We start from the raw sequence: 13,071 nt of genomic DNA, 5'->3' as shown, positions 1-13,071 counted from the left end.
TACGAATTGGGCTGCGATCCACAAGGTCTGCGGTTCAAAACTGTCAGCCACTTCGTGGGAGAAAGATGGGGCTTTCTACTCTCTTAAAGAGTTAGAGTCTTGGAAACTCACAGGGGCAGTTCTACCCTGTCCTATAGGATGGCTCTGTGTTGGCATTGATTCTAGGGCGGCTGGTTTTAAGTTTATTATATTTCGTCAGTGCTGTAGCATAATAATCAGTCTTTAGATGGAACTCCTAAAGGAAAGGGCAGCAGTCTTTGTTTTTATTCTCACCCCCCCACACACACCAGTATCTGGCACTGAGTCATAGACATAGTTGTTGTGTATCACTTTTGAATTGTGCCTGACTCATAGGGGCCCGTGTGACAGTAGGACTGCCCCTTAGGGTGTTCTTGGCAAAAATCTTGATGGGTCAGAAATAGATAGTTAGGTCTTTATCCCCTGGAGCTGACTAGAGTTTAGAACTGCCGTTTGTTTAGAAAATGAACAATGGACTTTGGCACCGTCAGGGCTTCTTATGATTAATAACTAATAATAAATAACCATTATTGAAAACTCACTGAGTGCCATGCTAACTCATTTGCTCTAACTCATTTCATCCTCACACCAAACCATTAGGTCTTGTTATCCTCCTATTTATTGTAGTGAGGAAAGTTAGACAGAGGTGTTAGGTACCTTTGCAGTCTGGCTGGCCCATTCTTTTGTGCTGCCTCTTTTAAAAGCCAGTCCCTGTTGAAAGGAAGTTTTCTAGGCTTTTTACATCTTCCTCAGTGGATCTCCCAGCTTGTTTCACGCTCCCCGCCTGATACCTAATACGGACAGGTTAGAGGTCTGTGTTGAGGAACCATGGTCAGTGCATTCTTTATAGTTCATTGTCCAGCTACTAAAGGAAGCTTCTCTCCAAAGAACCCCAGGACAAGATGCTCGGAACCGGGCCTACCGCCGCCACCACAGCTACCACCACGTCCAGCAACGTGAGCGTCTTGCAGCAGTTTGCCAGTGGCCTGAAGAGCCGCAATGAGGAGACCCGGGCCAAGGCCGCCAAGGAGCTCCAGCACTATGTCACCATGGAGCTCCGAGAGGTTGGGGCTTCTGCGACTTTGGGGCAGGTCACTGGGAGGTATCTGGGCTAAACGCACCAGCGCTGCTCGGGATTCCTTCTGACAGCTAAATGAGCATGTGAGAAACAGTGGTTCTGTTGCCGACTTTCGCCTGGCTGCCAATGTCCATACAAGGTGGAGGTCCTTTTGCAGCCGTTTCCAATGTCTGTGGCATGTCATGGGTTTGTGTTGACATTTGGGGGTCAGGGTGAAAACTCTTATTAATATTTTCTTTTTCCCATCATACCCCAGACTTAGTCTGTCCATGTGACTACAGTGTTTGAGTTAGGTGTGGAAAGTTGGTAACCTGGAATCTTAGAAGCTGAGAGCAAACATGAGGTCAAAGACAAAGCTTTGGTCATTCTTGTCCTGCAGGTACTAGGTAGAATGTAGGGTACGGCATTGCCAGCTGTGAGTGGGAAATCTGTACATCTCTGTTTAGTGAACAGATGAATTGTGACTTTACTTGCTTTGCTATTTAAAAGAATAGAAGTAGGACTTTTGCCCTCTGGTTTGAACTAGACCTACTGTGAGGTGCTTGGGTCCTGTCTTTGGAAGTTTCACCCCGCTCCCACTAAGGTGATGTCAGAACTTGGTCTGAGCATATCTTCTTTTGTAGATGAGTCAAGAGGAGTCTACTCGCTTCTATGATCAACTAAACCATCACATTTTTGAGTTGGTCTCCAGTTCCGATGCCAACGAGAGGAAAGGCGGCATCTTGGCCATAGGTAAGGGCAGAATCTCTGGGAACACAAACAGGCGGGAATGAGCATCTGCTCCTGTTTGCGTTCACTGCACCCATGTCTGCCAAGCATCGTATGTGTTTAATGAGTGTGTAGCTTTCGGTGAACTTGCACAGACACTCATTTTAGCAGCAGACACGAGAAACAGGAAAAGAAAGACTCTCAACGATGGAAGCTGAGTCTCCGCACCATCAGGTGCCTTTTCTAGGGCCAGTTTGCTGGAGCCAAGAGTAGATGACCACTTTCTTCTACTCCTGCGTGTGGCTTCTTGCCGTATCTGTTTTGGTATGTTGGCAGGGCTAGGCAGAGCGGGGCTCACAAGTGGAAGAATTGAGTTGGGGCTCAGTTCATAAAAGGCAGGTCATTTTTTACTCTGCAGAGCTGAGGGTCCACAGTGGGCTGTTAGCCAGTTCCTGTTTGAAAGAAATGACAGGATTCTAAAATGCAGCCGATTTGCTTTCTGTGAGTAAATAATGACTCTTGGTTGTAGCGAAGACTATTGCATTCTGGAAAGTGGTCTGTCCTTCACTTGAGCAGTCAGCACAAGGAAGTTGAGGTGAAACGACAGCCCCCCCCCCCCTTTGATTGTAAGGCAGCACGTTTTCCTGGCTAGTGTGCGCCCCATCCTCACCTTGGCCTTCTTCTCTTCCAGCCAGCCTCATCGGTGTGGAAGGCGGCAATGCAACCCGAATCGGCCGGTTTGCTAACTATCTTCGGAACCTCCTTCCCTCCAACGACCCAGTTGTCATGGAAATGGCATCCAAGGCCATTGGGCGCCTGGCCATGGCAGGGGACACTTTCACTGCTGAATATGTGGAGTTTGAGGTCAAGCGAGCCCTGGAATGGCTTGGTGCTGACCGCAATGAGGGCCGAAGGCATGCAGCGGTAAGCGCCTGGGAGGGAGCAGCACTGCTAGGTTAGGGAAGCAATGGTGACCTCTCAGGGTCACCCTGTGATGTGCTCAGGACCCTAAAAGGTAAAGAATAGCGGGAACATAACTGGGCAAAGGTGCTGGGTTTCTGCCAAGACTTCAGTTCTTTCCTAAATTCTTAGCTCTCAGCCTTTGAACTCAAAATGTGAAAAGGAAGCTTAAAGGTCTCCAAACTCCAGACTCACAGTTGCCTCCTAAGCAACTGCTTTCAAGCCATCAGGAAGAGAAGGCCACAGCCAAGAAGCTTCCCAAGCCCCTGCTGGCCGTGCCATCTCTGGTGCCTGCTGTACCTTTGTTAAGGGCTCTCTTGTATGCCCCGCGGGAGGATGGAAGTGCTGGCTTAAGAGAGATCAGGGCGAGCGGGACCTTATCTGCTGCTGTTGGAGAGGGGGTCTGCCTATTCCTCGCTGCTCCCTATTTCTTTTACAGACATTGTTGGTCATTTGGTTCCTTGGAAAATGTCTCCTTTTCCTCAGTGGCCCGTCCGCATTTGGCAGGGTGGGGCAGTGGTTGCTTACCCTCTTCTTTCAGTGGCACCTTTTGCTGCTTTTTCAGGCTCATCGAGGAAAAGGTTGCTTTGTTGGGTTGGGATTCCAGGCCTTGAGATGGGGCAGACTCCATGCTGGAGAGGGATAACCTAGGAGCGAGTGCGCACCTGTCAGCTCTTCCCTGGGCAGTGTCCTCTTTAGGAGGCAGCACTTGGGGGAAGGACCACGGAGCAGGAGGAAGGACACACACTTGCAGACCCTTAGTTCTGGTCTTGCTTTGCTACTTACTAATTGTCACCCGGTCAACCTTTCCCACTTTTATCACATGGAAAGAATAATAGGATTAAACATTAAACTGGATTCACTCAACACATGTTTATTGAACATTTAACTGTATTCCAGGCACAGTTCTAGGCTGTCGGTATCCAAAAAACCCAAGCCCACAGCCATGGAGCTGCTTCTGATTCTTAGTGACCCTTTAGGGCAAAGTGAAACTTCCCCACAGGGCTTCTTTTGTCTTTGTAAACATTGTGTTGTGCTTGGGGTGAAAGTTTATCTAGCAAATGCGTTTTCCTATCCAGACTGCATACATAGACCCCTGCAGTGTGTCCGCAGGTTCCCTTTTCCTCCCTGGTTCCTCCATCTCCACCCACTGCATTTCCCTGTTGTCCGGTGGGTCTCAGAGAGTTGGTTGTTCCGAGGAGCACATGCTTCCTGTTACTTGGCTAGACGGTAGCCTCTGGAAGCATCTGCAGTTTCAGCTTGAAGAGTTTCTTCCGACAGTAGTTTCAGGGTTCCTCTAGTCCCTTCCCGACCTGTAAGCCTGGTTTTGTCCCACCCCGTCCCCTGACCCCTTTTGAGTTTTGTTACTCATTCTAACAAGGACTTTCTATTGTGGTCTTGGTCAGAGTGGTCAGTAGCGGCAGCTGGGCACCATCTAGTTCTTCTGATCTCAAGTTAGCGGATGCTGTGGTTCCTGTGGGCCACTCGTACTTTGGGTGGCTGGTGCCCTTGAGTTGTCGTTTTTCTTCCATCGCCTGTGCTTGAGCGGGAAAGAGGTCACTAACTGCCTTCTTAGACGGTTGCTTACAGCTTTTAAGGATGTAGGTGCAACTCGTCAGACTAGGATTTGGAGTTGTGTTTTACCACTTGACCTCCATGTCCCCTGAACCCATCAGGTTTCCAAGGCTGTAATCTATGTGGACGTAAACTGCCATGTCTTTCTCCCGCAGAGTGACTGCTGGGTTCAGACTGCCAACCTTCCCGTTAGTAGCTAAGCACTTAATCATCCTGCCACCAGGGCTCCTTTCTGTCAGTATGTTGTTTCCTTTGACTTAGTTCTGAACCATAGTGACCGGTACAGTATGCCCAACAGAACGAAACACTGCCGGTACGGCACCGTCTTCACAATTGTTGCTGCAGCCACTGTGTCCATCCATCTCATCAGTGGCCTTCCTCTTTGTTCGCTGCCCCTCCACTTTACCAAACCTGACGTCCTTCTCCGGGGATGTGTGGGTATCTCTGACAATATGTCCAAAGTGTGTGAGATGAAGTCTCGCCATCTTTGCCTCTCAGGAGCACTCTGGCCTGACTTCTTGCGAGACAGACGGGTCTGTCCTCGTAGCAGTCCGTGGGGCTGTCCATATTCTTCTCCAGCCCCACCGTGCCCATGCACTGATTCGTCATCGATCTTCCTTATCCGATGCACAACTTTCTTTTTTGTAACTCATTTTACTGGGAGTTATTATCATTATTAGGGGCTCTTACAGCTCTTATCACAATTCTTACATGCATCCATTGTGTCAACCCAGTGTGCAACTTTCACATGCATATTGTGAAATGATTGAAAATACCTTGGCTTGAGTCACCTGCACCTGAGTCCTCAAAGTGACATCCTCACTTTGGCTTTTCAATATTCTGAAGAGGTCTGTGCAGCAGATTGACTTAATGCAGTGTGTCTTTGGATCTCTTGACTGCTGCTGCCATGAACCTTGATTATGAGTCCAAGCTAGACAAGATTCTTGACAACTTCAGCCTTCTCTCCATTCATCATGATGTACCTATTGGTCCAGTTGTATTTGGGTCTTCTTACATTGATCCATAATCTATACGTAAGGCTTCAATCCTTGAAGTGCTTCCGCACTTTAGCAAGCAAGATGGTGTAATGTGCATAACGTCGGTTGTGAGTAAGCCTTCCTCCCATCCTGATGCCATAGTCCTCTTCACATAGCCAGCCCCTCTGTCAGTATAGTCCTATGCAAAATATCTTTAAAGTGACCACCTCTCCAGAGCTCCTGTTTTAGTATTGTAAGGACTCTGTGTTTGTAAGTAGCCTAGGATAGTGACTACGGAGATGGTTGGTCAATGTTGTTTTCCTTCCTCGATCTCCAGAATTTCTCCAAGGTGGAAGGTAAGAGCTAACCCTAGCAGAGCAGGCAAGTCTTGCCTTTTCCTGTTATTCACAGGCCCTTAGCTGACTGACATGGGGTACAGTTCTGAGTTTGCCTTTGTCTCCCAGGTTCTGGTTCTTCGCGAGCTGGCCATCAGCGTCCCCACCTTCTTCTTCCAACAAGTACAACCCTTCTTTGACAACATATTTGTGGCTGTGTGGGACCCCAAACAGGCTATCCGGGAAGGCGCCGTGGCAGCCCTCCGCGCCTGTCTGATTCTCACCACCCAGCGCGAGCCGAAGGAGATGCAGAAGCCTCAGTGGTACAGGGTAAGGAGTGGGTCCCGTGCCAGCCCCCGCAGAGTGTTACTTGATCTGTAGGCCACAGTAGGTCCCTTGCCAGAGAACACATATGACCTGTGATTTCCTACGCTCATATGTGTCAATACTTATTATGTGTGACCTATGGTCGCTGCACTATTCTTCTCTGTGCCCCCAAGAGTAAGACTACGGTGCCAGTGAAACGGTGACTGCTTATTGGCATTTATGGGGCCTCTCCTTCTGTGGAGATGTTAAAATATGGAAACCGGTGTCTCTGAATCCGTGGACTATGCTTGATGCTCACGAAAGTGCCTGTCCCTGCCCTCCAAGAGGACTGTCCTCTAAGAGCTGCTGCCGCCGAGGGGACACGCTGATGGCGCTGTGCGCTACAAAAAGAGCTCTGAACCGGAGGCTGGGAGCCCTGGATCGCAGTCTTCGCTTGGCTGTGTGGCCGGAGGCAATTTGCTTAATTTATTTAAACTCCATTTCCTTTTTAAATCTATGGATTGGGCACGACAATGGTATCCACCTCGGGGTTGCTGTGAGAGTTGATGCTAAATTAATTGAGAAACGTGTTGGCTGCTGCCGAGTCTGTGCCGACTCCTGGCGACCCCCCATGTGCAGTCAGACCACTGCAGATTTGGGCCAGCTGTGACCTCTGGGAAGCACAGTGCTGAGCCTGCCTTTTCCTACGCCATCTCTGAGTGGGTTTGAGCCACCATCCTTTCAGCTAATAGCGCAGTCCTCAGCCGCTTGCACCCCCAGGGGCTCCATAATCGAACCAGCAAGCTCAATACATTAGCATGGTGGACGATCCTGGCAAAGGCAGCGGCCAGCGTGCCAGGAGAAGGCCAGCCCCAGGCACTGAGCAGTCAGGGTAACAGGCGGCTGGAGTGAGGCTGCTCACTGTCTGGTTTTGGATCCAGGGTGATGAAGGTTTTCTGATATCTCTCTGTAGCACACGTTTGAAGAAGCAGAGAAAGGGTTTGATGAGACCTTGGCCAAGGAGAAGGGCATGAACCGGGATGACCGGATCCATGGAGCCTTGCTGATCCTCAACGAGCTGGTCCGAATCAGCAGCATGGAGGGAGAGGTGAGGAGCTTTGTCAGGGCCCGGCTATTGCTGCTGGGGTCAGCCATGTGCAGTTCTGTGTGCCAGACCCTTGCTCGGCCAGAGCTTGGTCCTCACGGAGCTGACATTTTGTAGAGGGGGCAGACAGTAAATACGTATTAAAAAAACAAACTCAGATTGGAAAAGTGAAATTGACAGTGGGCTAGGAGGGAGCTGAGGTGGAGTGACGACTGAGGCGGTCCCATTGGCGCTGAGACCTGCATGGCCGAAGGAGCCCGGATTGTGTTCTGAGCTGGGCTATGGCTGTTTCAGGAACGGGGAGCGTGGCTGGTGCTCCGTGGGAGAGGCCGATCCGGGGAGGGAAGCACTAGACGAATAGGCCTGCTTGTCCCTGAGCACACTGGCTTTCTCCTTTGGTGGGAGAAGCACTGGCCGGTGTACTGTCACTGGCTGCTCATGCAGGAAGGGTTTTGGAGTGGGTGGGGACCGTGTGTGGCTGTGTTCTTCCAACAGGCAGATTCCAGCGTGGCTTTAAAGGGGCAAGGATTTTAGAAAGGGAATCAACTTTCTAAATCAACTGAGAGAAAGCAGGGAGGGAGCTGGTCGACATGGGGGGCATGAAGGAAATGTGAGAAGCCATGTGAGAGGGGAATAGATAAGGGTCCCGGCTCAGACCACATTATACTGGCTACTTTCAGTGAAAAGAGAGTGGGGGGAAATTAAGCGGAAGTGCCCTAGTCGAACTGTAAGGCCTTTGGGGGGCCTCAAACCAAAGTCAGCTCTCAAATGAGTCCCGTGTCACCCCAGAGTAGGCCTGCCTTCGTTTCCCTACGCTTTGCTTTTCTGTCATGGAAGTCTGGTCTGGAACCAATAGGCGGTGAACTTCCGAGTGGGGCTCCTGGAGTCTGTGGTCAGTTACGTTTCTCATACTGGGAGGCTGTGTCCTCGCAGGCTCTGCACGGGGCCTGCCACTGCCGCTTCTGAGAAGCAGGCCTTCAGGATGTCATGGAGAGCTGGTTGGCATGGGATTTTCCCCCACGTGTCTGGATTTACCAAGCACAACTGTGCCCTACATGTGGGACTGCAAGCCTAAGCAAGTGCAGGAGCAGGACTCTGACTTCTGAATCCTGGCCCCCGCATCTCCTGTATCCCCACTTCTCTATCTCCTTTGTCTGGCCTTACCCTGATTGTGGGGAAACACAGGCCAATGTGCAAGGATAGGATGTCATGCAGCCCCACCACTCTGCCTCCTCTGCCTCTACCCTTTGTCCCATGTCCTCTGTTTGCCCTTCCCCCCTCTGTCACGTGTTCCTTTCTTTCTCCTTTGCCCCCACCCCTTGCTCCTGTGATCCCCATCCCTCGGCCTCCATCCTTACTCTGGGATGTAGACAAATTACTTCACTCCCTTTCGCCTCATTTTCCTTCTAACACAAAGACTTTACTTCGGTCTTGGGACTCTAAGAGCCTTCTAAAGCTACATGGCGTGCCCCTCATCAGTGCCTCCTACGTGGCGGGCATCCCCCAAACCAACCGAGTTTAGCACGGAGCTTTCCAAGGTCCCCCAGGAGGTGGCTCTGCAGGCTGGTTCCTCCTAGGAAAACAGGACAGTGTCACCTAACTCTTAGGGCTGCTGTGGGGTTGAAATGAAATGGTGCTCATGAGGGTGCTTTCTGCGTGAAAAAGCACTCTACAAATGTAAGGTATTTTCATTTCATGCCGCATTCACTTCATGAGTGTTAAACGAGTCCCCACTGTGCACCAGCCACAGTGTGTCTAAAGAGGTAGAATGGCACAGCAGGGAGGCAAGCTGGGATGACATTGTAGCAGTGGGGGGACAGACAATGCACAGAGAAGTAAACGTACGGAGTGTGTCATGTGGTGACAAGGCTCGGAGGGAACCTGGAGCAGGGACGAGACGGGGGGTGGCCGCACGGATTGAGGAGTGCGTGTTCAAACACGGTGCTCGGGAAAGCCTCGCTGAAAAGTTGATGTTTGAGCAGACGTGGAAGCAAGGGAGACATAAGCTATGCTCCTCTCTGGGCAAGAGCATTCCAGGAAGCTGGTCCTGGCGAGTGCAGAGGCTCCAAGGGGTGTGTTTGAGGAGCAGCAGCAGGTTAGCGTGGCTGAGCTGAGTGGGCAGGAGACTGGTGGCGGGATTGGGGTCAGGCGATCATCGGGCCAGGGAAGGGCTACCTGACAGCGGACCTCGATGGCCGTCCCATAGATTCTCGTTGGAATGGGAAGCTACTCACAAGTTTGGGGCAACAGGTGACAACTGGTGTTGCAGAAGGATAGCTTGGACTGCCGTGCTGAGCATAGACTGTCGGAGGGCCAAGGCTGGGCCTGACGCCCAGGCAGCAATCCTAGCAAGGGGCTTTGGCAGCTGAGGCCTCAGTGGCTACTTTGGAGAGCTGTGAAGTGGCTGGATCCTGAATTGGGAATTTGTTTACAATTGGAGGTGGGTGGATGAGAATGAAGAGTCATATGTTTGGCCTGAGCAACTGGAAAGATGGAGATGCCTTTTACCATGCCGAAGGAGGAGCAGGTTTGGGAGAGACGGTCAGGGACTTGGTTTTGAGCACGGTAGGTTTGGGAAGGCTGATTGGCATCGGCATGTAGGTGGTAATGTTGTGGAGGTGCGGAGGAAGAGGTCTTGGCTAACGATTCACATGTCGAATCGGTAGCTTGTGTTCCTTCAAGCCTGAGGCCGAATGAGAGCCACAAAGGAACTGTGTAGTCAGAGGAGAAAAGGGATCTGAGAACCTGTGGTTCAGAGCTGAGAAGGAACCAGAGAAGGCGGCCAGGGAGGGGGGCGGTGAGAGGACAGGAGAATTCTTGGTCCAAGAAGCCAAGAGAAGGAATGGTTTCAAGGAAGAGAAAGCTTAGTCAGTGCATCAAGTACGGAGAAATCCGATGCAGTAAAGACTGGGGATTGACATTGGGGCTTCCTAGCATAGACGTTATTAGTCACCTTGACGAGAGTAGCGTTCAAGATTTTCCCCCAAGATGAAAATACTCTGTGTTGCGACAAGTTCGGGAACAAAGACCTGTTAGCTGCTTCGGAAGATGAACTATCAAGCAGTTCTTTGGAAAGGGAATTGATGTGCATTCCCAACCAGTCGGCGCGTTCCTGAACTCCTGAGAATCCTGGGATTCTGAGAAAATGTGCCCAAGTTGTTTCTAAACGGGTTTCCAGGAAGAAGAGGCCAGAGAGTCCGTAATCGGATGCTGTCGTGGGGCTGCCCTTTGCCAGATGGGCCATTGCTGTGATTGTTGGTAGCCTCCACTCAGGGCAGCATCTAAGTCTGTTCTTAATCCAGGCTAAAGCCTTGAAGGTGGGAGCCCCTGGCAGCCAGACCCCTGCTGTTTCTCCATTGCTCAGTAGGTGGTGCTCTTCTGTCAGCATGGGAACAAAACCAGGCCCTTCTGCCTAGTGTCAGGGAAAAACTCAGGGTAATCCTGGAAATGAGGATCGACTACCCTCCACCTTAGAAGTCGTTGCATTTCAGGATTGAGCAAACCCATCCCTTGTAGACGTCACGGGACCCAAGTGGATGCCGCTCGTGAGTAAAGGTGGTTTTTCCTCCACGTTTGTAGCGCCTGAGAGAAGAGATGGAAGAGATCACCCAGCAGCAGCTGGTCCACGACAAGTACTGCAAAGATCTCATGGGCTTCGGGACGAAACCGCGGCACATCACGTCTTTCGCCAGTTTCCAGGTTATCCAGCCCCAGCAGTCAAACGCCTTGGTGGGGCTGCTGGGGTACAGCTCTCATCAAGGCCTCATGGGGTTCGGGGCTTCTCCCAGCCCAGTGAAGTCCACCCTGGTGGAGAGCCGGTGTTGCAGGGACTTGATGGAGGAGAAATTTGATCAGGTGAGTGTGCAGGTCCTCTCCCTCTCCTTCCCAGCTGCACACCTCACTTGCCTCCACCAACCCTTTACCCTTCCTCCCTCAGGTGTGCCAGTGGGTGCTGAAGTGCAGGAATAGCAAGAACTCGCTGATCCAAATGACAATCCTTAATTTGCTGCCCCGTTTGGCTGCATTCCGACCTTCTGCCTTCACAGGTGAGGATGGCCGTGGGAGACATGGTGACCCATTTAAGTTTATACTTCAGCAACCAAGAGGTGTTTGAGAAGATTGTGTCTGCTTCTCATGTGAAGCAACACACCTTAAGGGGATTGTTTTTGTTGTGTTGTTGGTTTGGGGGCCTCACGTTTAGATGTTTGACTGCTCTCTGAGGAGGCAGACAGAGGGTGTATAGACACAGGCTGTTCTAGGTCTACCAAGTTTGTGGGTGAACTGACAAAAACCTGTAGGTGGGGCAGTGTAGAGACTGTCTCGCTGTAGGGCAGAAGCGATCTAGGGATTACTCTGCTTCTGTTCTTGAGGGGTACACGCGGTAGCCTAGCCACTCACCTGGAGAAAGGACTGGATGTTCCGGAGGCAGGTCCCTTTGGTGACAGACGTGAGTTCCTCCACTCCTGCCCTGCCCTCCTCAGTGGGCAGTGGGAAGTCTGGCTCTTGGAACTGGCCCAACTTGGATCTAACTTCTCCTGAGGCCTGTCTGGGTTACTCCAGCTGGGAACATACTTTCCTCTTCCATTAGCACCGTCAGCTGTGGAAGGGCTCTGAGGGGAATCCCATCTGGCACTCACCGCGAGCTTTTGAACAGCCAGTTACTTGCTCTTCCTGGGCTACACTTCCTCCCCTGTAAAATTAGAAAACCAGTCCCTTGTTTTACAAAATGAACCACATGGGGGCCTGGCCTCCTGCTGTAGGGCCCTGGCCCTGCATAGGGCCGCCCTTATGCTCTCGCTGCCTCCGATAGGTCAGATCTATTTTACGTAAAAGATAGAAGTAAACGTGACAGCAAAATGGCAGTTGCCTTTTCACAGGTAATGTCCTGGGCTTAACCACTCCATGTTCGTTGAGTACAGAGCCCTGCCTCCGGCTCCCCATGTCCTTTATTCTGGTGCACGAGTCCTGTGTCCTTGGGAAGCATTTACTCCCGGGTGTGAGCCAGGAGCCTAAGCGAGAGGCCAACCGTATCCTCAGGGACTGCCATTCCCTAGCACAGACTCAGACAGAGCGGCGAGATAAATAAAACTGGTGAAGTAAGTGTTACATACGCTGTGTGTATGAAGTAGAACGCGACGGATAAGGACGAGACATTTAGCCACATGAAAGCATTACGCCAGAGAGAAATGATAAATGAAAATCACCCACGTCGCTTCAGTTTTTCCTTCTGCCTGCTTGGCACTCGGGAATTTTTCTCCTTCTTAATGACCAGACACAGGACTGTTCAGAAGACCTTTAAATGACCTTGAGCTGCAAGCCTGCCATTCAAAGGAAATGAATAAGTAGGCCAAATTTGATCAAAGTCTGGCATGTGGTAGGCAGAGTTTCCTTAGTAAGCTCAAAGGGCTGCCTCGCAGCAAGACAAAGCTCAAAGGGCCCCTAGGTATAGTCTTTTGAAGTGAGTTTTTGTTGTTTTATTAAGAAATATAATAAAATGTGTGAGTGAAATTCAGCCTGGGCAGTTCCCGTGAGCACACACCTCACTGGGAAGTGCCACTTCTGTAAAGCTTGCACTTGGAAGCCAGCGCTTGAACTTCCCGATGATGCAAGCTTTGGGAATGTGAAAAGTACCCTGGGACAGGATTGGAATCTTTAACAATGTGAGGTTCCTAATCCCTTAGGATGCTAAATCTAGAAAAGGAAATGACACCCTTGGTTTAAGCTCATTTCTTGCTAAAATGCTGACTCCGTGTGTGAAAGCTTTCCTCTTCAATTTTGTCATTCCTGACAGGGAAGGCCATGTGCTGAGCTGTTTCAGGCTGGTATTGGCTGCTTGCTCTCAGCTCTCTAATGGCTCCCTTGAAATGGTCCGTTTTCCGTTCTGATGACTTCCACTTCCATACTTTGAACATTCCACATTCCGGTTATTAATGCATGTTTGCAGCTTTTTGATTCTCAATTTTCAGTCATGCACATCAGCAAAGAAAAAAAACCCAAACAACCTCTTGG

At 50.6% G+C, this 13,071-nt stretch overlaps 1 protein-coding gene across 2 annotated transcripts in view; it reads left to right on the top strand.

The window, feature by feature from the left end:
- MTOR (mechanistic target of rapamycin kinase) overlaps window positions 1-13,071 on the top strand; it is a 124,524-nt gene that overhangs the window by 1,347 nt on the left and 110,106 nt on the right. For both annotated transcript variants that reach the window (XM_075550856.1, XM_075550853.1), the window contains exons 2-8: window positions 907-1,082; window positions 1,720-1,828; window positions 2,496-2,728; window positions 5,781-5,981; window positions 6,931-7,065; window positions 10,642-10,917; window positions 11,000-11,108. In XM_075550856.1, the coding sequence (XP_075406971.1) occupies window positions 921-1,082; window positions 1,720-1,828; window positions 2,496-2,728; window positions 5,781-5,981; window positions 6,931-7,065; window positions 10,642-10,917; window positions 11,000-11,108 (1,225 nt within the window). In that variant the 5' untranslated portion in view covers window positions 907-920. The remainder of the gene's footprint in view (window positions 1-906; window positions 1,083-1,719; window positions 1,829-2,495; window positions 2,729-5,780; window positions 5,982-6,930; window positions 7,066-10,641; window positions 10,918-10,999; window positions 11,109-13,071) is intronic.

Source organism: Tenrec ecaudatus, chromosome 1 (assembly GCF_050624435.1).
Source record: "Tenrec ecaudatus isolate mTenEca1 chromosome 1, mTenEca1.hap1, whole genome shotgun sequence".
NCBI lineage: Eukaryota > Metazoa > Chordata > Mammalia > Afrosoricida > Tenrecidae > Tenrec > Tenrec ecaudatus.
Note: the sequence above shows the minus strand (reverse complement) of the source record. Positions and strands in the feature narration are given on the sequence as shown.